The 23,452-nt window shown below is 37.6% G+C and overlaps 1 protein-coding gene across 6 annotated transcripts in view; it reads left to right on the top strand.

The window, feature by feature from the left end:
* Positions 1-23,452, top strand: part of SATB1 (SATB homeobox 1) — a 99,405-nt gene that overhangs the window by 53,193 nt on the left and 22,760 nt on the right. For all 6 annotated transcript variants that reach the window (XM_049710193.1, XM_049710194.1, XM_049710192.1 and 3 more), the window contains 2 exons: positions 5,991-6,203; positions 14,286-14,441. In XM_049710193.1, the coding sequence (XP_049566150.1) occupies positions 5,991-6,203; positions 14,286-14,441 (369 nt within the window). The remainder of the gene's footprint in view (positions 1-5,990; positions 6,204-14,285; positions 14,442-23,452) is intronic.

Consider the following 23,452-nt stretch of genomic DNA (forward strand, 5'->3'; position numbering starts at 1 on the left):
AGTGTGTTTTATGTAGTAAAGAGAGTCTAGCTGAAGGTGAAAAGGGTAAGGTCACCACCCATCAGTGTGTTTTTTCTTCTGTGGGGCTGTAATGTCCCAGGCATCATCACCCTGGAGAGTGACCATTTGTTCTCCTTGGGTTTTCATGTGGACGGATTCCACAGATATCAATAGGATTTGTTACTGGAAAAGAGACAGAGTTCTCTATTTTATACCCTATCAATCTCTTCGAAAAGATGGTTATCTCTGTGGTTAACATTGAAAACAGTGACTTAATGTTTTCAAGGGAGAGAGGAGAATGAAACCCGGGTGCAGCTTGATATCCATCTCTTTATTAATAATAGCCAGTTGAGAAAGAGTCATTACCGAAAAATTGTCTGGAGCCCCGGATGACAGAGGGGTTTGGTTTTAAACCTGTATAGAGGTAATTGGGACTCCTCCGTCGAAGTGGATGATGGGCCATGTTTGAAGCTGTTAGATTTCAATGAGACTCATTGTCTATGTATATTTAAGAGTTCACTTTTGGGGAATTCACTTTGGAACACGCAAGCATGCATGTCTTTTCGGTGGTCATACCAAAACACCACGCACACTCACGCGTACACACACAGCTGCATTTATTTTAATGATTATATATTCATATGAGTGTATGTAGTATGTTTATTTCAAACTGTATGCATTTCAATAAAAGCAGGTGCATCGTGAGAGTGTATGGTGTGAGTGTGGAGGATGAAAATACACATGCTAATGCATATGTATAGAGCAGGAGCTCTGCAGAGTTAAACCGCACAGACACGTTTGTGTGTACTTATTACAGTGTGCAATTCCGGCTCCAGGTTTTAAAAAAATTAATGAAAAATATGTACATACAAATGCAAAGTCCTCTGTTGTGATCGGATAAAGACACTGGCATCCTATAAACTGTATGTTAAAACATTCATGTAATAGATGATGCTGTTGTGAGTTGAGAATATCGACAGCACTGTCTAACTTTAAAATCCTGGGTCTCATCTTTCAACTCTTCATTGGAGAATTTTCTCATCAGCTTAATTGGGTCTCCTGAATTAAAACATACCCTCTCTTTTAAGACATTCCTGTATCGCTATTTTTTAAAGTCGAAAACAAAAGAAAGCAAAAAGATGGAAAAAAAGTCTACCTTTTCTGAAAGCTTGTGATGAAATTTATATAATTCCTTGTTTTAAGGATGTTTCCCCCTTCTGAATTGATGGGCATATGTTCTTTAATTGCTACGGAAGGTACCAGCTTTTAGCATCTGTCATTCATTCAGTTATGCCTACTTGATGTCTTTTTAATGGAAACCCATGGCTAAAATTAATTGCTGAAGCTTCTAGATTTATACTTTTCCATTCACTTCTCTGTATTACTGCTACTTAAAGGTCGTGATAGAAGAAAATATATTCTTTAGTGCTCCCCCTGCTTTTTAAAATAAATCCCATAGTTTAACTCTGATCCCATTCTGTGGCTTTTTCCCTTTTTTCTCCCCCCTCCTCTTGTCTTTGGCACACTTTATTTTCCAGTAAAATAAAGAATGAAGATGGATTATTCAAAACTGATAACAGTAATGGGCCATCATGTAATGTTTTATTGAATTTGAGTTCTGTAAATTATGTGGTGGAGAGAAATTTGCCTGCTTAAGTATAACAGAAATTGCTACTGTGTTCCTATAATTCTTCACAGTGTAATTTAAGAAAAGTCCACTCTCCATATCACTATTGAATAAAAGGTAAAAAGGTGCTATTACCCCGACGTGACAGCTCTTGTTTGGCCTCCCAACCGACAGAGATAAATGTGTCTGCTTATAACTTGCTTGGCCTGAGTCCAAGGTAGGAGGTGGAGTTCGAAAGTAGTCTTTCACCTGGACATGTGATTAAAAATTCACCAAACAAGAGGTAGCCTTGAAGAATCTTCTACATGTTTTATTTTTAGAGGGAGGTTTCATCAAATCATATTTTCCTTCTGAGGGCTTTGAAGTTCCACGAAGCTGATAAAAATCTATTTGAATCAGTGATTATGTTCAAAGAGGAGACAAACGGGAGGCCAGACAGGCTTTTTGTTCATACTGGCAGTCTCTTTCGCTTATCTGCTGTTTTAAAGAATTCATAATTAGCTTTTGGAAGTACTGATAATATTTATTGAAGGTTTTTCTTTCTTTTCCAATACTAATGAATTTTACTTGTAAACTCTTTCTGGAATGTAAAAAAGGTTTAGGTATTCATCAGCAAGTTCACTCTTTAATTGAAAACATTAGAAATCTCACCACCACTATGGAATGGCGATGCAGAATAATCTTACGTTTTCACGTATAGAGCACATATTGAACAATCTGAAGATGTGAAGTGCATGAAAAGCAGCTTCTCGTTTCCCATAAAATTGATATCTATGAGGTGCTGGTAACATACTACATAATATACAAAATCGCAAGTTCTTTTTGGAAACAAAAATGACTAATGATTTTGTTTAATTTCATTCAGCAAATTTATTGAGCACCTATGGGGCATAATATTGGTAAATATTTTAGTCCTGGTATTTCAGCGATAGCAAGTATGGTACATGATGACCTTGACATGTTATTTTTTAGCATGAAGAAAAGTTTTTGGTAAGAGGTCTCTCTTACTGTCCACCATGGGGCATTACTACAAATGACCTTGACCTAACTTGGCAAGTCTTAACTGGATTTTCAGTCATGGGAAATGGGAAACAAGGGCCACATACATCTTGAATCCATAAATGTAGCTACTCAAATAACAACAACCCAAACAGGACCAAAACGTCCATTCCCATACCCGGATTCTAATGCCAGTCATTTCGCATCCAGAATTTTCTCAAGTGACATCATTCTCTTTAAAAAAGTAATTAACACATTCTAATCAAAACATTTTCTAATAATATTTTCAAGCATTTCCACCAGGGGGCACTCCCCTCATTGAAAGCCTGGGCCAAAAAAAAAAAAAAAAACACACAAAAACCCGAAGGTTTGTAAAATACCTGAGGCTGTCTACACTGTCTGCTTTCGAGCTCTGTGAATGTCCCAGGATTTGAAATATCAGTCTAGACTTTCAGCACATCCCAGGCAGAAAACCTGCACTCGCTCTAGTTAGAATAATTAAGTGGAAATAAAATGCTTTGCCCGGAAAACATTTCATATGCTCAAATGGGACGTCATGCTAACGTCAAAATATGAGTAGAGAAATTGCTAAATTCTCTCCCAAGTGACCTTCTATCTGTTACTTTAAGCCATACAGGAATGACTCAGTCTCATGTTAGCAAGACTTGATATCATTATGTATTTTTTCATGTGTTGGCTTTCTCACTGTAGTTCTCTGCTGTCTCGGGAAGCATTTGTAATGGAAAGAGATGACATTTTGTTATCTGAGATCTCTGAATGTCTAATTTCAAATTTCCCAAATATAATAACATCTGTTTATAGGATCTCTTTTGACCTAAAGTGTTTTGTAAATAGTTGATTTACAATGTTAGCTTCAGGTGTACAGCACAGTAATTCAGTTTATATATTCTTATATTTTTTTTTCAGATTCTTTTCCCTTATAGGTTATTACAAAATATTGAGTATAGTTCCCTGTGCTATACAGTAGGTCCTTGTTGATTATTTTATGTATGTTGATAGTAGTGTGTATGTGTTAATCCCACACTCCTGTTTTATCCTTCCTCTCTTCCTCTTTGGTAACCGTAAGTTTGTTTTCTGGGTCTGTGTGTCTGTTTCTGTTTTGTAAATAAGTTCATTTGTATCATTTTTCTTAGATTCCGAATATAAGTGATACATGATACTTGTCTTTCTCTGTCAGACTTACTTCACTTAGTATGATAATCTCTAGGTCCATCCATGTTGCTGCAAAAAAAATTTTTTTAATTACTGAACAATTAGTGCAGATAAACGTCTTACAAAGTGCCACATAACTTTCCACTGAAGGCTCACCTTGAGTACATTATTAATTACCATTAGAATTTTCCCATGGGGAACATATCTTGTTGTTAAGTTTCTGTCACCCATTTGGAATTTTTTCCTTCTATGGTCTGAATACACATAATCCATTTAGTAAATATTTATCAAACACGTGGCAGGCATTGTGCTGGGATGACAAAAAAAGAATATTAGACTATTGTACTCAAGGAATTTATAATGTATTTATGTGTACTGTATGTTTCTCTTTCTGTAGAGTTAAGATATATTGCGTTGTGAAATACATCTTTTAATATCTTTAAAGATTTTTTATCCCCATTTGGTAGGGAAGAGTTTAGAGCAAGGGCTGTTTTTTTAACACCTATTTTCAAACATTGTTTCTGAGACCTGTATTTCTTGGTTTCAACGTGACACATCAAAAACACAGTCAATCTAATTAGTTGGCCTTGCGCAAATTAAATAGCTGGGTGATTGACTGCCTGTTTGACTGAATTTTAGTTAAATTGACTGGATGTTTTGCTCATGTATAAACACAGTTGCAACATTACTTGTCAGTATTATAAATGAAAGGACAAGTACCCTTCATTCTTCAGTCACATTTCTTAGGGTGAAACTGGCTTCCCTTGCATAGACCAAATGAGAAACTAAAATGTACTCTTAAGCCCTGGAGCCTATTGGAGGATCTTTTTTAATAGCAGCCTATATAGATCGTTTTTGAAGTGGACGCTGCTTTTATATTGTCTGTACCCAACTGTTATCTTGGGGCAATATGCTACATTTTCTTTGAGGAATTGGGAACAAAGCCAGGTTTGCACTTCTAGGAAACCATGAAAAAACCCCAATGTTATAACGTTGGGGCTTGGTTGTTTTGACATGACACTTTACCTCCCTTTCCCAAATGTACCCTGTTGCCATTTCTGCAGGGTTATTAGAAAGTGAAATTTGCAAATGATATAGAGATCTCCACATTTTATTCTGAGCCATATTGTGATAAACTGAAATGTAGAAAGCAAACACGTCTTGGCATTCCAGGCATTTTTTCATGCAGAAGGTTGAAGAGGTAAGGCCTGCTTAGTCCTTATCAAATGGGCAGAAAATGTTTCTAATCCTTGTATTTCATATAAGCCCTTAAACAAAATTGTGGAGAAACACCCATTTTTAAAATGCATTCTTCCAAAAATTAAAGAAGTAGTTAACAATTCTCTGTTATTTGGGGAGGAATACCATAAAGAAGTTTACTAATGGTTTGTGAATTTCTTCTAGCACTATTAAAAATGTTTATTCCCCAAGAAATTTGATTTTTACAGAATTTGATAATATTCTTTTTCTTGGCATGCTACGATGGATTTTTGCAGTGTGGAAAAGGGGTTATGTATTTCAAATTTAAAGGATGGTTTCTGAAGTTCAAATTTTCAACCTGTTACTCAGAGGTATATTGTATAGCAAGCAGTATAGTTTCCTTAAGCGGTAAATAGAATCACTTGTCATTGACTCCAATAATTTGAAAACCAAGGAATAATGTAAAATATTGCCTGCAAAAACATAGCATAAATCTTAGATGATGCTTTAGTGATATTCTTTTTCCTAGTATGTTACAATTCATTTTCAAGTATTTTCTTTGTAAATCCTACTTCTCTCGAAATGGCTTTGTATCTTTACATATTGGGCTGTTGGCATTCCACTGCCTTTGTCTTGGCAGCTTGAGAACTATACAGTTCAGTGCTGTCGTATTATGAGCATTTCATTTATTCTTAACTTGCCTCAATCCTGTCTCTGTGAAAGATTTCATGGCAAGTTAAGCTACTCAAAAGAAGGAGACCAATTAGGCAGTTGCAGTTTATGTTATATGTAAAGCAGACGCTTAATAAAATTAAGAATACAATTGAGGCTCTCTTCTCTACCACTTCAATTGTAACTAATATATTCCTATGTGGAATTAATGCTTCTGACTGTTCATTTTCTGAACAGAGTGGAGAAGAAAAGGAAAGGTTCACCGCGGGCTGGGCAGAGCATGGGGGCAAGCTCACCCTGTGCCTTTCATTCCCTGCAGGGCTTGCTTTCAGAAATCCTACGAAAGGAAGAGGACCCCAAGACTGCATCCCAGTCTTTGCTGGTAAACCTTCGGGCTATGCAGAATTTCTTGCAGTTACCGGAAGCTGAGAGAGATCGAATTTACCAGGATGAAAGGGAAAGGAGCTTGAATGCAGCCTCAGCGATGGGTCCTGCCCCCCTGATAAGCACACCGCCCAGCCGCCCTCCCCAGGTGAACTCTCTTTTTCCTCCTCACCTTTCTGCTTTTTGTTTTTGTTTAAAAAAAAAGAAAAAGTCTAAGGAAGAATCTCAACCAGCATGAGAAAGGTAGATGGATAGGGATTTTTTTTTAATAGTAATTCATAGACTTGCTTGAGGAGAATTTGGTCCCAGCTCACTAATTCTGATATAAAAACAAGTAGCTACTAATTAGATAGAGGGAAAAAAATTACTTTGTGTTGCTTCATTTGGGGGGTTCTTTGGGGGTGAAAAGTCATCTTGAAATGGGATATTTGGCCCTACTACTATTAAGTAAAAAGGTATTTTAAACTCAATGGGGGAAAAAAAAGTAATGAAGTCCATTTTATCCCTGCACGTTTTAGAACCACCATTTGAATAGTAAATAAATAAAAATAAATAATTCCATTTGTATTTATGCTTTCCAATACCAACTGCAGCTGGTACCAATTACGCATCATCTCGTTTGTAATCTTTCATAATTAAGTTTAATACAATCCTTGAAGGCAGCTTTAAATGGGGCTGATAAGGAATTCCATCCATATTCCCAGAAATGGGCACATTTTCTATTTTCCAAATTTTTGCACTTTTTAGAAAGGACAGAAGTCACCTGCCAGGTAATTTTGTGTATGCGCATCTGTATTTTTTTTTAATCAAGTTTAAAAGGTAGCCTCAAAACTATTATGAGAATTGAGAAGTTAATTTTCAGTACAGCTGTTAGATACAAATTTGAGAGTGGATTAGATGTAAGATCCACAAGCAAATATATTTCTTACACATTTAATTTGTGGCCTGTGCAACTCTTAACAATGAGGTCAGCTAAAACGATGGAAAGTAAATATGGAGTACTAATTAAAAGTGCTTATGTAACATAATGTCATAATGAAATTATCTCTTAATGTTAATTTCATCAATAGTAAAAAATGGTCATCCATTTCCAAGTATAGAGATAAAACTCACTCAACACTAAAAGTGAAACTGCCATAGATACTCCATAAATAAGAAATAGACATAATATACAGCCACTTGTGGAGGGTCTTAAACTGCATATTGTAATGTTCTGAAATGATTATTGTTTAGAACCATCCCAAAGGTCCATTTTCTCCATTTTATTCAATGAAAATCAATTAAGTCTTAATGTCTATAGGAGCAGACGATAAAGAAGGCATTGCTGTAACTTTAAGAAAGATATGTTTCTCTAAGCAGAAAAGAATGGCACCCAAATACATGCATACATGTCCATCTGCCGACACACACACTTACTGAATTTGATCTGTTAAGCCTTCAATACAATATTTCTTACCAAAAAGAATGAGGAATTCTTTATATACATATATGACTTTTGTAAGAGCGATTAAACAAAAAATACTTGGACTTGACTGAACGCTGAGTTTGTGGTGTTTAGAGTTATCATATGTACCATCATTAGTTAATTTTGCTGTTGCAGTCATCATTGGAAGGCCTCTGGGCAGAGTTATTTTACTTATCACTTAATCTTGCAATACTAACAAAAGAAGGGCTTACTTAAGACCAGTGTGAATTTAAGCGTTGAGCTGCTTCTTTTTTTTTTGTTTTAATCTATCCAAATATTTGACTTAGTAGTTCCTTAATAAAGCTTTTGTTTTCTAATTTTTCTAGGACTTTAATGCTTTTATTTGTTTTCCAGATATGATTCTGCTTTCCTTACTCATCGTTTTTTGTTTTTTTTAGCCAAAATTACATTAATTCTTAATTGTGATATTTATTTTTGTATACTATTAAGATACTCTGGGTTGCTTTCCTATATGTATGTCTAAAGACTATACCTGCTGATAAGTTGGGATAGAAACTGTAATTTATTTTGGCCTGAATTACTGATAAACTGGTTGAGCCACCCTCAGCTGTATGTGTTTGTTCTCAAGAGGGGGTTGAGACCAAGCCTTTAGCTGGGATATTTAGCCAGTGATGAATGTACTTAGATACTGTAGATTCTTAGTGAAGCTCTTTCACAGAAAAAAAGTTTCTATTAACACAATATTATTGGCCATCTAACCACATTCTGAAATGATTATCTGATATGTGTGAATAATTTTATTTCACTGCTTCATAGAGAATCCCTCTGCATTCCTTAATTTTATCATAACAGAGCTCACAACCGGTTTGTTCACCTTTTACCCTTGGACAGTGATTCAATGAATTAAATTTTAGGGAATTTTTGATGTATTATCAATGTAAAATGAGTACTTAGGATTTGGAAAACCGGGTTATAGAGCAGTTGAGTTAGTGCTGTTTTGCAGCAGTTGAAATCCAGTGCTTAACCTGGAACCAACATACCACACATAAGGTTTTCGTGTGCTTATTTACAAATGACTAAAATGGAAGGGGTTTAGTAAAGGAGGAGACCACAGGTATAGAAAAGGACTGCAGGATTTTGTCTTTTTATATTTTGCCAGAGAGGAATCTGTGTGAAATCACTGTGCATTTCATTCCCTCCCGCTCCCTGCCCCCCCCCACAATGAAGATATTCAAAATCTGTTTTGAGACTAGTCTTTGGCTTGGGTTGGACCGGAACAGGATTTCTTTCTAATGCTTGTTGAAGGCAGAGGTCCCTTGTGGCTCACTGAAGACCCAGGACACCTTTAGGCCTGAGAGACTGGATTATCTTCCAGCTTCTCTGAAGAGTTTAGGTCATATGGAAGATGATTGGATGTCCCTGGGTCCTGCCAGACCAAGGACCTAAACCATTGAGGAACTCAGGTTATAAATCATCTTCAAGAAGGGGCTTCCTTCAGGCCCTGGGTGTTATTCTTAGGAGAACCTCACCAGGGAAAACCTAGGCCAGCCTCAGGAAGCTCTTGGCTGGCTCTGCCTTGGCGAGATGGCTCCTGTGCACTCCTGTCCCTCAGGCTTCGGTAGGGGTAGCCACGCCAGGAGCTTTGTCTTCTGGCTGGGGCAGTAGGCTCCGGGCCAGAGCTGTTGGTTGAAAGCATATTTTCCCAATGTCCATGCTCTGATTCAAGAAATATGAATACCTTGCACTTGACAATGATTCACAGTTTTCTCAGCACCTTCACATGCGTGAATTCATGGAATCATTATACCAACCTTTTGGTATGAGAAAAATGAGAAAAGTCAGATACTTAGTTTTCAAATCCCCTATTCAGTCGGATGCTCTTTCCCCTACCTCAAGCCACGTCCTCAGAAGACAGACATTTTAGAAAGGAGAAAATGAAACTCAGGGACTCTTTCTGTTTGTCAGAGAGGATGAGAAGTTTTCTTGTTAGGTTAGAAAGAGGAACACATGTGAAATGTTCTTCTGATAGAATACACTGAATATTTAACAAATGGTCCACTTTGGAGGACTTTAGACTTTAGACAGTTGGGCATTTCTGAGGTTGTAGAGAAAAGAGCCCTTTCCAAACTTTGGTGGTAGGAGTATCTGGGAGACACCAATCCCTGCAAATCTCCATGGCCTTAAAGATTTCTTTTCTGACTATCGCTTAGCAAATTTTCCAGATGAGTTTACAAGATGAATCTTATTAATAGTAATTAATTATTATTTTCTGGAAGTTGTCTATTGCACTAAACATATCCATTTTAAGTTGATGGTTTCTATTTAGGTGTGCACTTACTGTGGATTTATTTGTGTGTTTTAAGATGTGTGACTTTTGGAGTTAAATGAGCAATTTCTGTCTTCATAAGGACCATTTGAAAGCCTATAATTATCAAGTTATAACTTTTACATGAATTATATAATATTTTTTCTTTTTTTTAACATCTCGTTATGGTATTCTTTGGTTTCTTCTGAAGATGGGACATTTTACAACAATGTTTTAGAAAATGTACAAAGTTTATATCAATAGAAGCGATATATAATTAATTTAATCTGGTAGTTGCACACTCTGTCTCTTTACAACACATTCTTCTATAGTATAATGAAACATAGGTTCAGTTGTGGGCAGGAACTTCACACTTGATAAAAGTTTTATTTGTTATGAATCCCTTGACCAGCTTTATTTTAAGATCACATATGTGCTTGGAAAACACTTCTCATTAATGGTCATCTTTTAAAAGCTAGAGGACTTTTGAAAGTCTAGATCTGGAAAATAACTAATATGGTTTCTACAAAAGGAAGAAAAGTGTAAAAAGATAGAACCATGATACTCAAAACAGTATTAATATATAAAAGTATGAAAATGTGGACTGTTTTCTATCACCAATAGGAATTCCTCAAAATAGCACGGATTTTTTAAACTAATGATAAAACCATCCCCTACTAAAAATTAGACATTCATGAGCTAGATTTAGCAAAGGGCCACCAAAAAACAGGTGCAGCATGTCTTAAAAAATAATAAGAATTTTCCCAAATAAAGAAGTCCTATATAACATCATACCCTGAGTGTATTGCAGTGATTCCTAAGATAAGCATTGGTGTTAGACTCAAGTTCAGTTCTCAGCCTTGCCCCATGGACAAATTACTTAACCTCTTTGTTAGCTTCTCAATTTAAAAATGGGGCAGTAATGTGACATTACCTACTCAGGGCTATTATGCAGGTTAATGTATGTTAACACAAGGCCCAGCTCATAATAAACAACTGATAAATGTGAGTCTCTCTTATTATCATAATTATTATTAAAACTACATCAACCTTTAATTGCATATGGGCATGCCCTCACGCATGTGTGCAGTATGAGCTTGCAGGCAGTTCCACTTGCATCAAGGAAGAGCACAGACGCCAGTCAGGACCACAGTAGAGTCCATTTTGTGTAGCCTGTATGTAGTACATATATAGTACGTATGTAGTGTATATAGTTCATTTTGTAGTATGGGTTGATGAATTCAGCAGCGGTAAAGGAGCAAAAAATTCTCATGGAAAATCTGTGTTCTACTGAACAATTGTAGTGAAATAAAAAGCACACCCTAGTGCTACACCCTCTCCCCATGTGGGAGGGTAAATAGCAGAAGCTCCAATTCTTAACTACTTCCCTGGCGCCACCGTAATGATGGAGTGGTACACGCTACCTTGATAAATGCTATTCAGAAAGCAACTGCATTTATTTTACCTCCTGTGCTATTTGCAGAGAAGAGCTGAAGAGTAGTTTGTTTTGCCTGGAATGAACTACTTTATGAATTTTAATGTGTGATATAATATTAAAAGCTAAACCAGGATTAAAGAAGATTTTTTTTGAGCTAAGCTAAAATAGTACTTAGTAGAGTGAGGTATAAAAGATTTTTGTTTCCATTTTTACCTGGGGAAAAATTTCAGCTTTCATATTTTTGAAAAGCTGTCCAAGTCAGTTCCCCTTAAGCAATACCTTGTGTTTAGAGAAAAATGTGGTTCCAGAATTCTAATAGCTTATCTCTAATAAGATGCATATCTGAGCCAACAAGATGATAAGGAAGAGCTTTTCTAAATATTTTTTAAATGAGTAATACAGTTTCTTAATATTTTTAAAAGTTGTTGCTCTCACCTTTTTTTTTTTTTTTTTTTTTGCTTGCGGTACGCGGGCCTCTCACTGTTGTGGCCTCTCCCCGTTGCGGAGCAGAGGCTCCGGACGCGCAGGCTCAGCGGCCACGGCTCACAGGCCCAGCTGCTCCACGGCCTGTGGGATCTTCCCGGACCGGGGCACGAACCCACGTCCCCTGCATCGGCAGGCGGACTCTCAACCACTGTGCCACCAGGGAAGCCCTCTCACTTTTTTTTTTTTTTTTTTTGAAAGAACTTTTACAAAGAACTTTTAAAAAGTACTTTAAAAAAGAAAAAAGTACTTTTCAACTTTTGATTGTGTTGGCTACTAGGAGATTTTTCTTTTTTATGATTTAAAATGTTTGCTTTTTGGTTCAAGTTGTAGTTGCTTTATTAAAAAAAGAAAAATTAAACCAAAGAAATTTTTAGAAACAAAATCACAGGGTTGAAACAAATGATTATAACCCACCTCAAAGATAAATTCTTAAACATCATTTTTACAAAAGAATGAAAATGATTTTCAAAACACACTGAAACACCAAGTTTCCAAAGCCTGCCCTCTTAACTGTTGCTAAGCAGATGATACCAAGGAACTGTTTCTTCCAATGCCCTGAACTTCATGCCTCCATTTCCATAACATTCAATGTTCAAAGCGATTGAAATGGCTTTTCTTTTCTCTTTCATTTAAGCAGTGAAAAAAATAGGTATTAAAAGGGACCCCATGTGGTGATCAAATCTATCCTTCTGCCTCAAAGCAAGACCACCCCAGAGCAAAGTTGCAAATCTCAGCAAAGCAACTTCGTAGGCAATTTATGGTAATGCATTAACTCTTCTGGCTCCTAAAGTGGTGTTTAGCAGATTACTGCTTCAAAGCCCTGTGTCTGTGCCTAGTGGCCCCCAGTCCTTAAGATGCCTCCGTGAGTTAGTGCCCTTGCTTACTGGAGTGCAGAGCTGGCAGGGGAAGGCTGAAATCCAGCCTCTGCTCTTGCTGTTTCTGTCTGCGGATTATGCTTTAGGAGAGGCCAGTGAGGCCAGCCAGTGGGTCCCTTGTCCTGCCTCACCTTCTGTGTCCTCACTGGGGGCCTGTGGTCCAACCGTTTCCCAGCATTATCCTTTCCGTGCTCCCAAGGGTAGTGTCCAGGTGGGAGAGTCTAGCTGCATCCTCCAGAGGTGAGTTATTTTGCTTACCAGGTAGAAGTTACGAGTCAGAAAGCACGTTGTAAAGGAGACTCAGCTTTACTCTCTAAGTGCAGGGAATTAAATGGCTTAGGATAACCTCTGCCCCTCTTTTGATACCAAATATTTGGGGGCAGGGTGAAATAAACATTAGAAGACTTACTGTATGACTAGGAAGGTGTGTCATTTAGTGCCCCAAAATCATTTGTTTATCTTAAAATGAGCTTCATTTTCTGTTGTTCCTAGTGGATGAGAGAAATGGTCCAAGATGGTAAGTTTCTAGAGAAGGAAAACCTGGATTCTGTAAAGGACCCTAAGAAACGTGGTCCTTGATGAATCACTTTGCCAGGAGAAATGTGGTCCTGCATCTGGACAACTTTTCATTTATGTTTTCATCAGTTTCCCAGTAAAAAGCAGCTACATGGTTCATATGTGAATTTCCCAGGCTGGTTGGTTCCTGTAAATGCTCAATAAAGATCAAATTTTTATTTTAAAGGTTTAAAGTTTTAAAGATTGTTTTTAAGTTTTGAAGATTAATCATGGTATCAATAAATTCTGAGGTTGATTTTCCCCCTAAATTTTGTGGCATTTTTCTGCAGCTATCTGCTTATCATTATTACCAAAGGCATTTATATTAATTTCTCACTCAAGATTATACATTTTGATTATATTTGTAAGTCACTGTTTATATATTTTGTGTAACTTGCAGTCATGTTCTATTAAATATTGTGAAACTTTTTCTTATTGTCTGGTTCCACCAGTCAAAAGGAAAGAGTTATATACAGCGGTGCCAGGAAATGATGAAATAATTATACAGAACAGCTTGGACATGCATGTGTAAAATGCAACCAGCCTTTATGATAATTAAGCAAGGCACTCTACCTGTTTCATGGATGGATAGAAGATTTAAATGTGCAGCTCTGCAAATGGCTTTGTTATAGAAGGTTTTTTAAATGAAACATAAGAGGAAAAGGCATTAAAAAAAAAAGTCTAAAATTAAAAAGGCCGTAGTATGTAATAGCTATTAGTGATGCAATTGTCTCTTAGGCATCGGGTACCCAGCGAAGATAGAAGATACAGCCCTGTGCATTATGATTTTAATTGTGAATTTCCTTTGTTAGAATTGCCGTGGAAGGTAATTGGGAAACAATTAGTTTAGGGTTTTCAAGTCTTTGAAACTATTCCATTTTCCAGAAAACTTACTTTATGGCATTATAATTCCTGGTTGTCAGCCGGCAGTTGCTGTCGTATTACAGCTGCAGTCACCTGTGACACTATGACTTCCTTAACTTAAGCAATCTGATATCCAGCTAAGAACTCATGTTGAATGACCGCATTGTTGATCACCTTGATCGTAAAAGGAGCAACAGTATCCAGTTTGGATGCCGAGCCTGAGAAGCTTCAAAACAGTTTGGCCAGTGGGAAATGACAGGCATGTTCAAAATGTTTTGTAGGTGAAAACAGCTACCATTGCCACTGAGAGGAATGGGAAACCAGAGAACAATACCATGAACATTAATGCTTCCATTTATGACGAGATTCAGCAGGAAATGAAGCGCGCTAAAGTTTCCCAAGCTCTGTTTGCAAAGGTGGCAGCAACCAAAAGCCAGGTAAGAGCCTCTGTTAGGCCTGGAGAACGTTTATCTGCGATGCCTGTGAAAGTTCCTTCGAAGGGGTGTCTATTTGCAAGTTGAACTTGCATCCCTGAGAGGTCACGGTTTCCAGGATTATTGACAGAGCTCATGATGAAACAGAGTGTTCAGATTCAGGGAACAGAGACGCTTGGTTGTGTTTCCTCCAACAGCTACTGTCCAGACCACAGATTTCTCAGGAAATCCCTGAGTCAGTTAATAGTTGTTTCCAGAAGAGTACTGTAATGTATAGGAGGTTTCTCCATCTGGTCTATTGTAGTGGAACAAATAACTTGAATTATTATTATTTCATTAGTACTTAGGTGACCTTGATTTCTATCCTAAAATACTACGAGCGTTGTATTTTTTTTCTGTTCCAACTCAGGCATCTACAACTGTTAGGTGTGCTTATTAAAACCAAGTGACACACACACACACACACACACACACACAGCTTTGTAAAATAATGATTTTAGTTATATATATATATATATATATATGTATATATGACACACAAATTTAATTACAATTAGGAAAATTGTCTATATCTTTTGAATTATAAATGAATCGAATTGAATGGGAAAAGTGGCAGGTCCCTACAAGACATAACGAAGGACAGATAATGCAGTCTTTTTGTCATATATTGATAATTTCTGTTCATCAAAAGTAGAGTCATCTACATGAACAAGCTCACAGTTATCTACAAACCCTTGTTCAAGGCCGGGAATACTTTTTAAAGGACCAGAAGAATACCGGTCTTGTCCAGTATAAGTCTTGTCCCCTTTGCAGAAAGATTTGATAACACTATCAAAGTGAGATTGAGAGGCAATCAGGGAAATTTTAGACACATATATTTCATTATCGTTAATGAACCCTCCTTTGTAAAACAGCCTGGCTGCTGTCAGCCTCTGATAACATTATACAGTCCTGAGACTGTTTACAGTGTGAGGTATTTACAATACAGTACTTTCCTTATTAGGTTTTTCTGAAATTTCACTCTAGCAACATTCATAGTGGTCCTTGATGGGAGTTTTGCTTGAGAAAAGGTGGTTCTCGTTTAAGTTATAGGCTGGCTGGAAGTACGTAAGGGATATCTTGGAAATGTTATATAAAAATGATTAAACTCAAGCTGTGGACTGTAGAAATTACTGCTTTATAGGCTACATGCCTGCGCACCCTTCAATCACTGTCAAAGTGATAATTTCTACAATAACATGTTTCTTTTATTGTGAGATTCTAAACATCAAGTGCTGTTTAAACATTAAACTGAATTGTTTATGTTAGTGCCATACTCGGCGTGTCATACATCAGGCCACCGTAATCTCTCATGGAATGTAAAATTCTGTCATGAATCATGGCTTGTATATCGGAAATTACTGTAATTTTGATTGGAAATTACAGGGCTCTTGAAATGTTTCTAATTATGATAGAATGTCAGAGCCGCTTCAAACCTGTGTGCTTCTTCAGATGTCTTCATTTACATGCCAAGACTAGGCATTAAGGAGAAATGTCCTGTTCGCACATCGCCCCTCACCCACCCACCCTGCACCTTCTTCTTTTGGCTATTTAGTCTAATTAGGATGAGGATCTCATATTTCAACATAGTTTATCCTGCTTTTCTTTCTGATTCTGCATCTCTTCTGACCTTTCCAATTAAATTATCAAGAATAACAGACTGTCTTCTTACAAGGCCAAACACTTTCCCCCAATCTCCAGAATAGATAAACAGAGAAACTAAACATGCATTATTGTGATAAGGGGCAGCCTTAAAACCAACAAACAAAAATAGACTATTAAAACTTTTGGGTAAGTTGGCATCTGTCATATAATCACCACCACCCTCCCTCTCCTTTCTGACGAGAGCATAGCTCCTTCTGGCTAGCAGCGTTTTTGCTACCTTCATTCTTTCTTTCTTTTAAATGATATCCACAATTCTCCCCTCCTGGGCTGAGTACTGATTTTGGAGCTATTCAGACAGTGGTAGCAATGGGTTGGTAATGTCATGTGAGTGATGTTCTAAGGGTTTTTTTAACATCTTTGCTCTTTGGGCTCCTGTCCTACGAAGCTCCCCATGAGTCACTTTCAGAGATGTCAGTTGCCAACTTCTGTGTATCTGCCACGATGGTGTGTTCCCCAGAACCCCCAAAGCTTCTAGCTCATCTCCTCATTACTGGTTGAAAGAGATTCCAGGGGGCCAATTGTAGACTACTGGGGTCCAGCAGACCATTAACTTTCATTCCCTCACATAGTTATTCCTAACTACTAATTTACTGGAACTTCGTTAAAAAGTGTTTCTGTAGCTTTCTCTTAGCTGTTCAGTTTAGATGTTAGCACTGCCCTCTTTATGAAAATCTAAAAGTTGATGATTACTGAAAAATAAGTCCAAAAACTGTATATATCCCTAAGAGAAGAGATCTAACTTAACAAGGGCAGGTAGTCCATTGACTTAAGTTCTGTTCACCTGCCATGATTTTTTGTGAAGGAAATAGAAAAACTAGAAAACAAACCAAAACCAAAAAAAAAAAATCTTCAAATCCAACGTACCTTTCTCATGGTCAGAATTCTTAACTTGAGCAAGAGTTGTTTATGCCTTGGAGATAGGTGCCAAGGCTTGTCAGCATGGGCAGAGGTCCTCCCAAATGAAACACGTGTACAGTGTGCTGGAGCCATTTTATCTCAACTGGTCCAGCCCCATCTGCTTCTGTATCTCGCCCTGATTCTCTATGTTGGCCTAACATTCACTACCTTTTTTGTGCTAGACCCCGTCCTGCATTATATATTATCTGCATTTAGTTCTCAGTAACCCTGTGGGCTGTAACATTGATTTCCTCATTTTACACGAGGGTTACTTGACTAAAAAGTAGGAGAGCCAACCCCAAATTCTGCATCTCAGCATCACTATTTTAGTGTCTCCTCAGGGTTCCAGGCAGCATCAGGACCAAAGGAAAGAGGAATTAAGGATGCTGGACTAATTGATAGTGGAATGGGAGGGGCTTTCCTTTCTTCACTGACATATTCATGGAATATGGGTTCTTGCCAACATAGGGCCCTTAGAAGCCAAGCTTTTTCACGTCTGTTTGGGGTTGGGGTGTAGGGAAGGGTACATGGTGGAGGACTCAAAGGACGCTATGGTCCAGGCTGAGTCACTGCTGTTCTGGTATTGGGAAATGATTTAACCTTTTTGAACCCAAGATTTCTTTTAACATGGGAGGAGCTCCCATGCTGTCATGCATGCAGAAGAGCTTTTAGATTTACAGCACTGTAACACAAATAGATAATGTCTTACAATGTGCTAAGCAAAAGACTCGGACCTGCACACAGAGTGACTTATTTATTATCTATTTTTCTATCTCAGATACTTTTTATTTTACAAAGTAAAGCTTTAGGTAAATCCTCTGAATGGCAGAGAGCAGGATTATTTTGAAAAGGTAGTACAGCCCCAGAATGTGGTGGAACCAGACATGTGTAGCTGTGGTCTGCAATGACTAATGCACAAAGTATTTTCAGGAAAAGAAACCAACTTTTCAGATCCCACCATTTCACATGTATTATACTTTCTCTTCGATGAGTAATAGAAATGAGATTGTTTTTAACGTTAATAGAAATGTCTGGGTAAAGTATGCAACTGCAAACTGAAGGTAGGCTACTTTTTGTGCTTGGGTAGGAAAGCAGGCTAACGCAGACTTTAGAAAGATGATATGCTTTAAACATAATGTGAATCGCTACAAATGAATACACTGTATACTGCGGGTATTCAAACAAGCAGCCTTTTTTCCAAGTGAATCATATTAGAATTTTATCAAACATTTAGTCTGATAACATTCAAATATTTATGAGAGCAGAATTCGCTAATTTTACTGTTTTAAAAAAATAGTTGATTTGGGTAATAGCCATTACGGTATCAAGGTTCAGTTACTGTTCAGTGGTTATAGTGTTTTCATATGGGAGACGGAAATGGAATTTTTTCCTTAATGGTGGCAGATGTTGGGATCTAATTTTATTCCGCAGCAAACCTCCTGAGAGCTCTGAGACTTAAGGTGTATGTCCAGCAAGGGGACATTAGCAGTGCCGTAGGCCTTGCCTTGTACATCGAATTGTTACATTGATTTTCATGTTTGCAGAGGTGGAGCTCGCAGATACAGTAATGCAGTCAGTTTAAATAAAGGGCTTTTCCAGAGCGGCTGCATCCCCACTTGCGTTTAGAAAATGATTTCTCTCTAGTGCGTTATTGAACAGGGTATTTCTTTTAGGTAAAGCAGCTAGATGATGGAAATTCTATTTGACTGAACATGCTTTTCAATAGAATCTTTTGCAGTCTCTACCTACCAGTCCTGTAGTTACTGGACTCTTTGGCTGCAACAACTTCGACTGCTTGATAGGTGTGGTTTTTTGCACTAAAAAAAGAATTTCTGCCTCTGTGAAGATAGCACGACCAGTAGAAGAGACCAAATAATTCGAAGCCTTTTGCTTTCTTCCATCTACTTTTCAGACACTTTTGTCATTGAGATTCAAGACCTCTAGGATGGGAGAGAGAGGGGAGAGTGAAGGAGAAAGAAGAAAGCTTTAGTGCCCTTTGGGCTTGTAGGTAAAAAAAAGAAAGAAGCATCTTCAGATTTGGTAATTCTTAGATGGTGATGGGAATGCCTTAAATACGAGTAAGACAGGATATGTCACAAATCATTAGAGGTAGAAATAGGGCTAAGAATGTCATTTTCATTGCTGGTTATAGGAATCTACAGTGATAAAATCCAGGAAAAAAAAATCACGGCACCATGACTGCATTCTGTATTCTAGCATGTCAGCGAAGCCATCTTTTATTTTGTTAGCATCAAATTACACTTCACAGAAACTACACTTTGAAGCCCTGTGCTGATTCATTTTTTTGGAATGTTCACATAACAGACTTCACTGCAACACGATTTCACCTGTGTAGCCTCCTGTTTCAGATCCACAGGAGGCCCCTGCAGATTTGCGAGTCACGGTTCCGGTTATTTCTGGTGTCACATGCTTTTCTAGCAGCCTGTGGGAAGATCTTTACATCGTGTCCTCAGAGCCCCTTCTCTTGGACTAATAGAGTTGCCTTCAGCCAGCATCGAAGGCGAGAACTGCCTCTTCATACATTTTCCATCTAGTGCCTTATTTTATTTTACTTTATCCATTTATTTATTTACTTTTTACTGGGTGGGAGGAGATCCTGGGGAGATACAGGTTAGGTTTCCCTGGATCAGCTTCCGGGAAGAAGGAAGAGGCCAAAGGAATGCTTGAAGAGAGAAGAGAAGTAAGACAGCCCAGCGTGTAGTATCTCAGGACTGCCTGTATTCAGGTTTACCTACATTTGGGGAGGGCCCGGTGCTGCCTTCTTGATAAAGACGTGGAGACCCGTCCATCTCCTATTTAAGGTGTTCTGTGGGAGCTATCTCTAAAAATCCCTTCTGTCTAAATATTGGGAATCCATGTTGGATTTAGTTTTCTGCAGTGTAGACCTATCTTTATGTCTCTAGTGGTTGCTCAACAGGACTTTTGAAATTAATGGCTTTAAATACATAAACATTGACATAATCTAGCGGTTTAAAGGTACATGATTGTGTTATACGATGTTTTAAGAACTAAATTTGTGAATCTGAGCCCTTTCCACATTTCTATGTTATAAAAACAAGCATATGTTTAAATTAATCTAGGGTTTGATCAAGGAGGTTCAGAATTATTAAATAGAACACGTACTTGCCGATCATATTTTTGGCTAAAAAAAAAATCACGTAATGGGGTGTTTTTCCCCCAGGCACTTGATATTGTCTATTGCAGCAAGTCGAACCGAAACTTCTTGGTTATCTTATTGCCACCTTCAAATTATTTAAAAATTTGTTTTCCTCTAAAATTTAAAATTCGGTAACTAGAGTGATATAAATGCATCTTCCTCATTCTCCCAGTTAATAAGTTCACTGTAACAAGTATAGTCATAACTCATTAAGCCCAGTTTCTCCATCTTTCAAAAAATGTCATAGGAAAATATTAGTCAAGATTTGAAAAGAAGCAGTTTGTGAATATTGAGCCAACTCTCTAAAGAGGGTTATCATGTGAGGAAGTTCCGGGAAGGTGACCCCAGGAGTGGTCCACTTGGAAGCAGACCAGTGTAATGCAGTCTAAAGCATGAGTATAGCAAGTACATATGCGTAGAATCTGCTTTAATCTAAGGCCACCTTTTGTCCTAAAATGTAGTATAAGTTGAAAAGTGTGGACTCATAATATCCTATGAAAGTTCCTCTTTTTGGAAGCCCTTCTATAACCATCTTTGACAATTGAAGAGTTAAAGTTCTTCAGGACAGGATCCGGTATCTACAAAATGGGAGTAGGGAAGAGACCAAATCCATGGGTTTGTTTTTTTTTTACATCTTTATTGGAGTATAATTGGTTTACAATGGTGTGTTAGTTTCTGCTTTATAACAAAGTGAATCAGTTATACATATACATATGTTCCCATATCTCTTCCCTCTTGCGTCTCCCTCCCTCCCACCCTCCCTATCCCACCCCTCTAGGTGGTCATAAGCACCGAGCTGATCTCCCTGTGCTATGCGGCTGCTTCCCACTAGCTATCTACCTTGCCTTTGGTAGTGTATATATATGTCCATGCCACTCTCTCGCTTTGTCCCAGCTTACCCTTCCCCCTCCCCATATCCTCAAGTCCATTCTCTGGTAGGTCTGTGTCTTTATTCCTGTCTTACTCCTAGGTTCTTTATAACATTTTTTTTCCCTTAAATTCCATATATATGTGTTAGCATACGGTATTTGTCTTTCTCTTTCTGGTTTTAACTCTTAAGTAGGAATGAATTTCAAAACGGAATGTCATTCAGTTAAACTTCACACATAATTATAACACTGATTTCGTTCTTTCACAAACTACCAAGTGAAAAGACAAAGTGTTTCTCAGAAGTCTCAACAGTTGTCTTTTATGGTTTGGGTAGTAAAGGTAGGTTTTATTTTAGCTTTATCTTCTTTTTCCCTCATATGAGAAATGAAAATAAAAGCCCCGTGAAATGAATGAGCTCTAAAAATGCATTTATGCAAAATGACAGTAGAAAAATAGCTCTGGAAGAAACTGCACTGTTAAACTTTCACATCAGTGAAAGGTACTAAAAGAGGGATGGAAGAACTTATGTTGGTAATAGGAATCTGATGTAGAATTTTTGGGCCTTGCAAGACCTGCACCTTAAAAAGTAACCTTTGAGATTATTCATTTTTATAACTGTAGTTGTTATGCTTTTGCACATGCAGTTCTTTTGCGTGACAAAATGACACAACTAAATCATAGACCACCCATTTATATATATAAAATATACATATTAAAAATGTTTTATTTATAAATATATATATTTATATAAATATAAATACATAAAACAAATAAATATAAATAAATTAAATAAATATATTTATATATCATATAAATATAAGATATATATGTATATTTTATATATATATAATATATATGTATTTTAGAGATTAATAGAAATATAGCCACTTCATAATTTGTCATTAAATACCTTGAAAAAATATAAGCTCCAGTCTGCTGATGGCGTCGCCGTACAATTGCTAAATTGATGAAGTTGTCCCTTTTCTAAGACCTAATCTACTTCTGTTGTCTGGTCATAGAGAATCTGTTCTCCTCTGATTTCTTGCTTCAACCATTCCAGTGGCCTTTTGTGTAATTTTCTTTTTTTTTTAAAACAATCCCCTTTTCAACCCGTATGCCTCAGGAATTGGGTGGAAACACACTGTTTCATAAACCGCCAGCCTCCTCGGCTGCCTCGGTGCCTCTGATTCTGTAAATCAGATCATAGGCAGCATGCTGTCGTATAATAAGGTGTCTGATCCTTATTACCAGTTTGTTGATGCACAGGCTCCTTCAAATTGACCATTGCAACACATGGTTTCCCCTGAAACTAGCTGTGATAATTAGCGTGGTTCTAATGAGACAGAATGTCACTGATCTTGTGCTGAACTGTCGAGTCTTGATGCTACGGATGGGAACTGTCAGAGCCTGCCATCTGTGACAGCGCTTGGCGTATTCCGGTGGCAAGGTAGAGGATGCTCAATAGACTAGTTTCAAACAAATGGCCCTTTTCTTGACGAGGGCTCTGTGTTCTGTTCAAGTCAAGAATGTTTGCCCCAACTTCAGCCTACGCCAAAACCCATTTTGAGATCCAAAGGGGAAGAAATATTTAAACCTCTGTTATATGTTACAAAAGAGAGGACTCTTTTGTTTAGCAGGTGAATTTTAAGTGGCGTTCCTTCCCTTGGGCTTTTTTTTTTTTGGCCTCTCCCAGTGGCCCCATATAGTCAGTAAGGCAGTCCTGGAAGAGCCTTTCCCCCAATTTTCAAATTGCCTTGTTTAAAAAAGATTTGTTAGGGAGTTGGGCTGGCTCGTCATGATGGAGCAGTCAGATTTAGCAGAGAGAGGGGAAACGAAAGGAATAGTTGAGAGTGTGTCTAGGAATACACAAGTTGATTAGCAGAATGAAGATGGACAAGAAGTTAGATCTGTAGGCTCCAGAGAGAAGTGGAGATTTTTTTTTTTTTTTTTTTTTTTTTTTTTTTTGCTAGAGTACAAGTCCAGCGCTGCTTATCATTCCAAAATATGCTTTGTTGCTTTTTATTTCCTCTTCTCTGGCAGACCACACAGGGCTTGTTCTGAAGAACATTTTCACTAATCTGATCAGGCAGCCAAATACGCCGGGAAAACTGCTTTAATGATCCCACTAATTACCTCAAGTCAATATGAACTGTATTATTAGACTGAGGGAAAATATTCCATTAGGTCTCCCCCTTGGGAGTTCCTCTGCTTTGTGATGTCACCGAAGCCTTCACCCTCTCGCTTGTAATTAATTTTATTTACACACGCAGGCACGCACAAGGTCACACCTGCACAACCGGCGCTGGCCAGGGAGCTTGTGGCACTCGGGCTTAATCAGATCTGTCATAATTACCATTCTGCATGT

The sequence above is a fragment of the Orcinus orca genome, chromosome 5 (assembly GCF_937001465.1).
Source record: "Orcinus orca chromosome 5, mOrcOrc1.1, whole genome shotgun sequence".
Taxonomy (NCBI): domain Eukaryota; kingdom Metazoa; phylum Chordata; class Mammalia; order Artiodactyla; family Delphinidae; genus Orcinus; species Orcinus orca.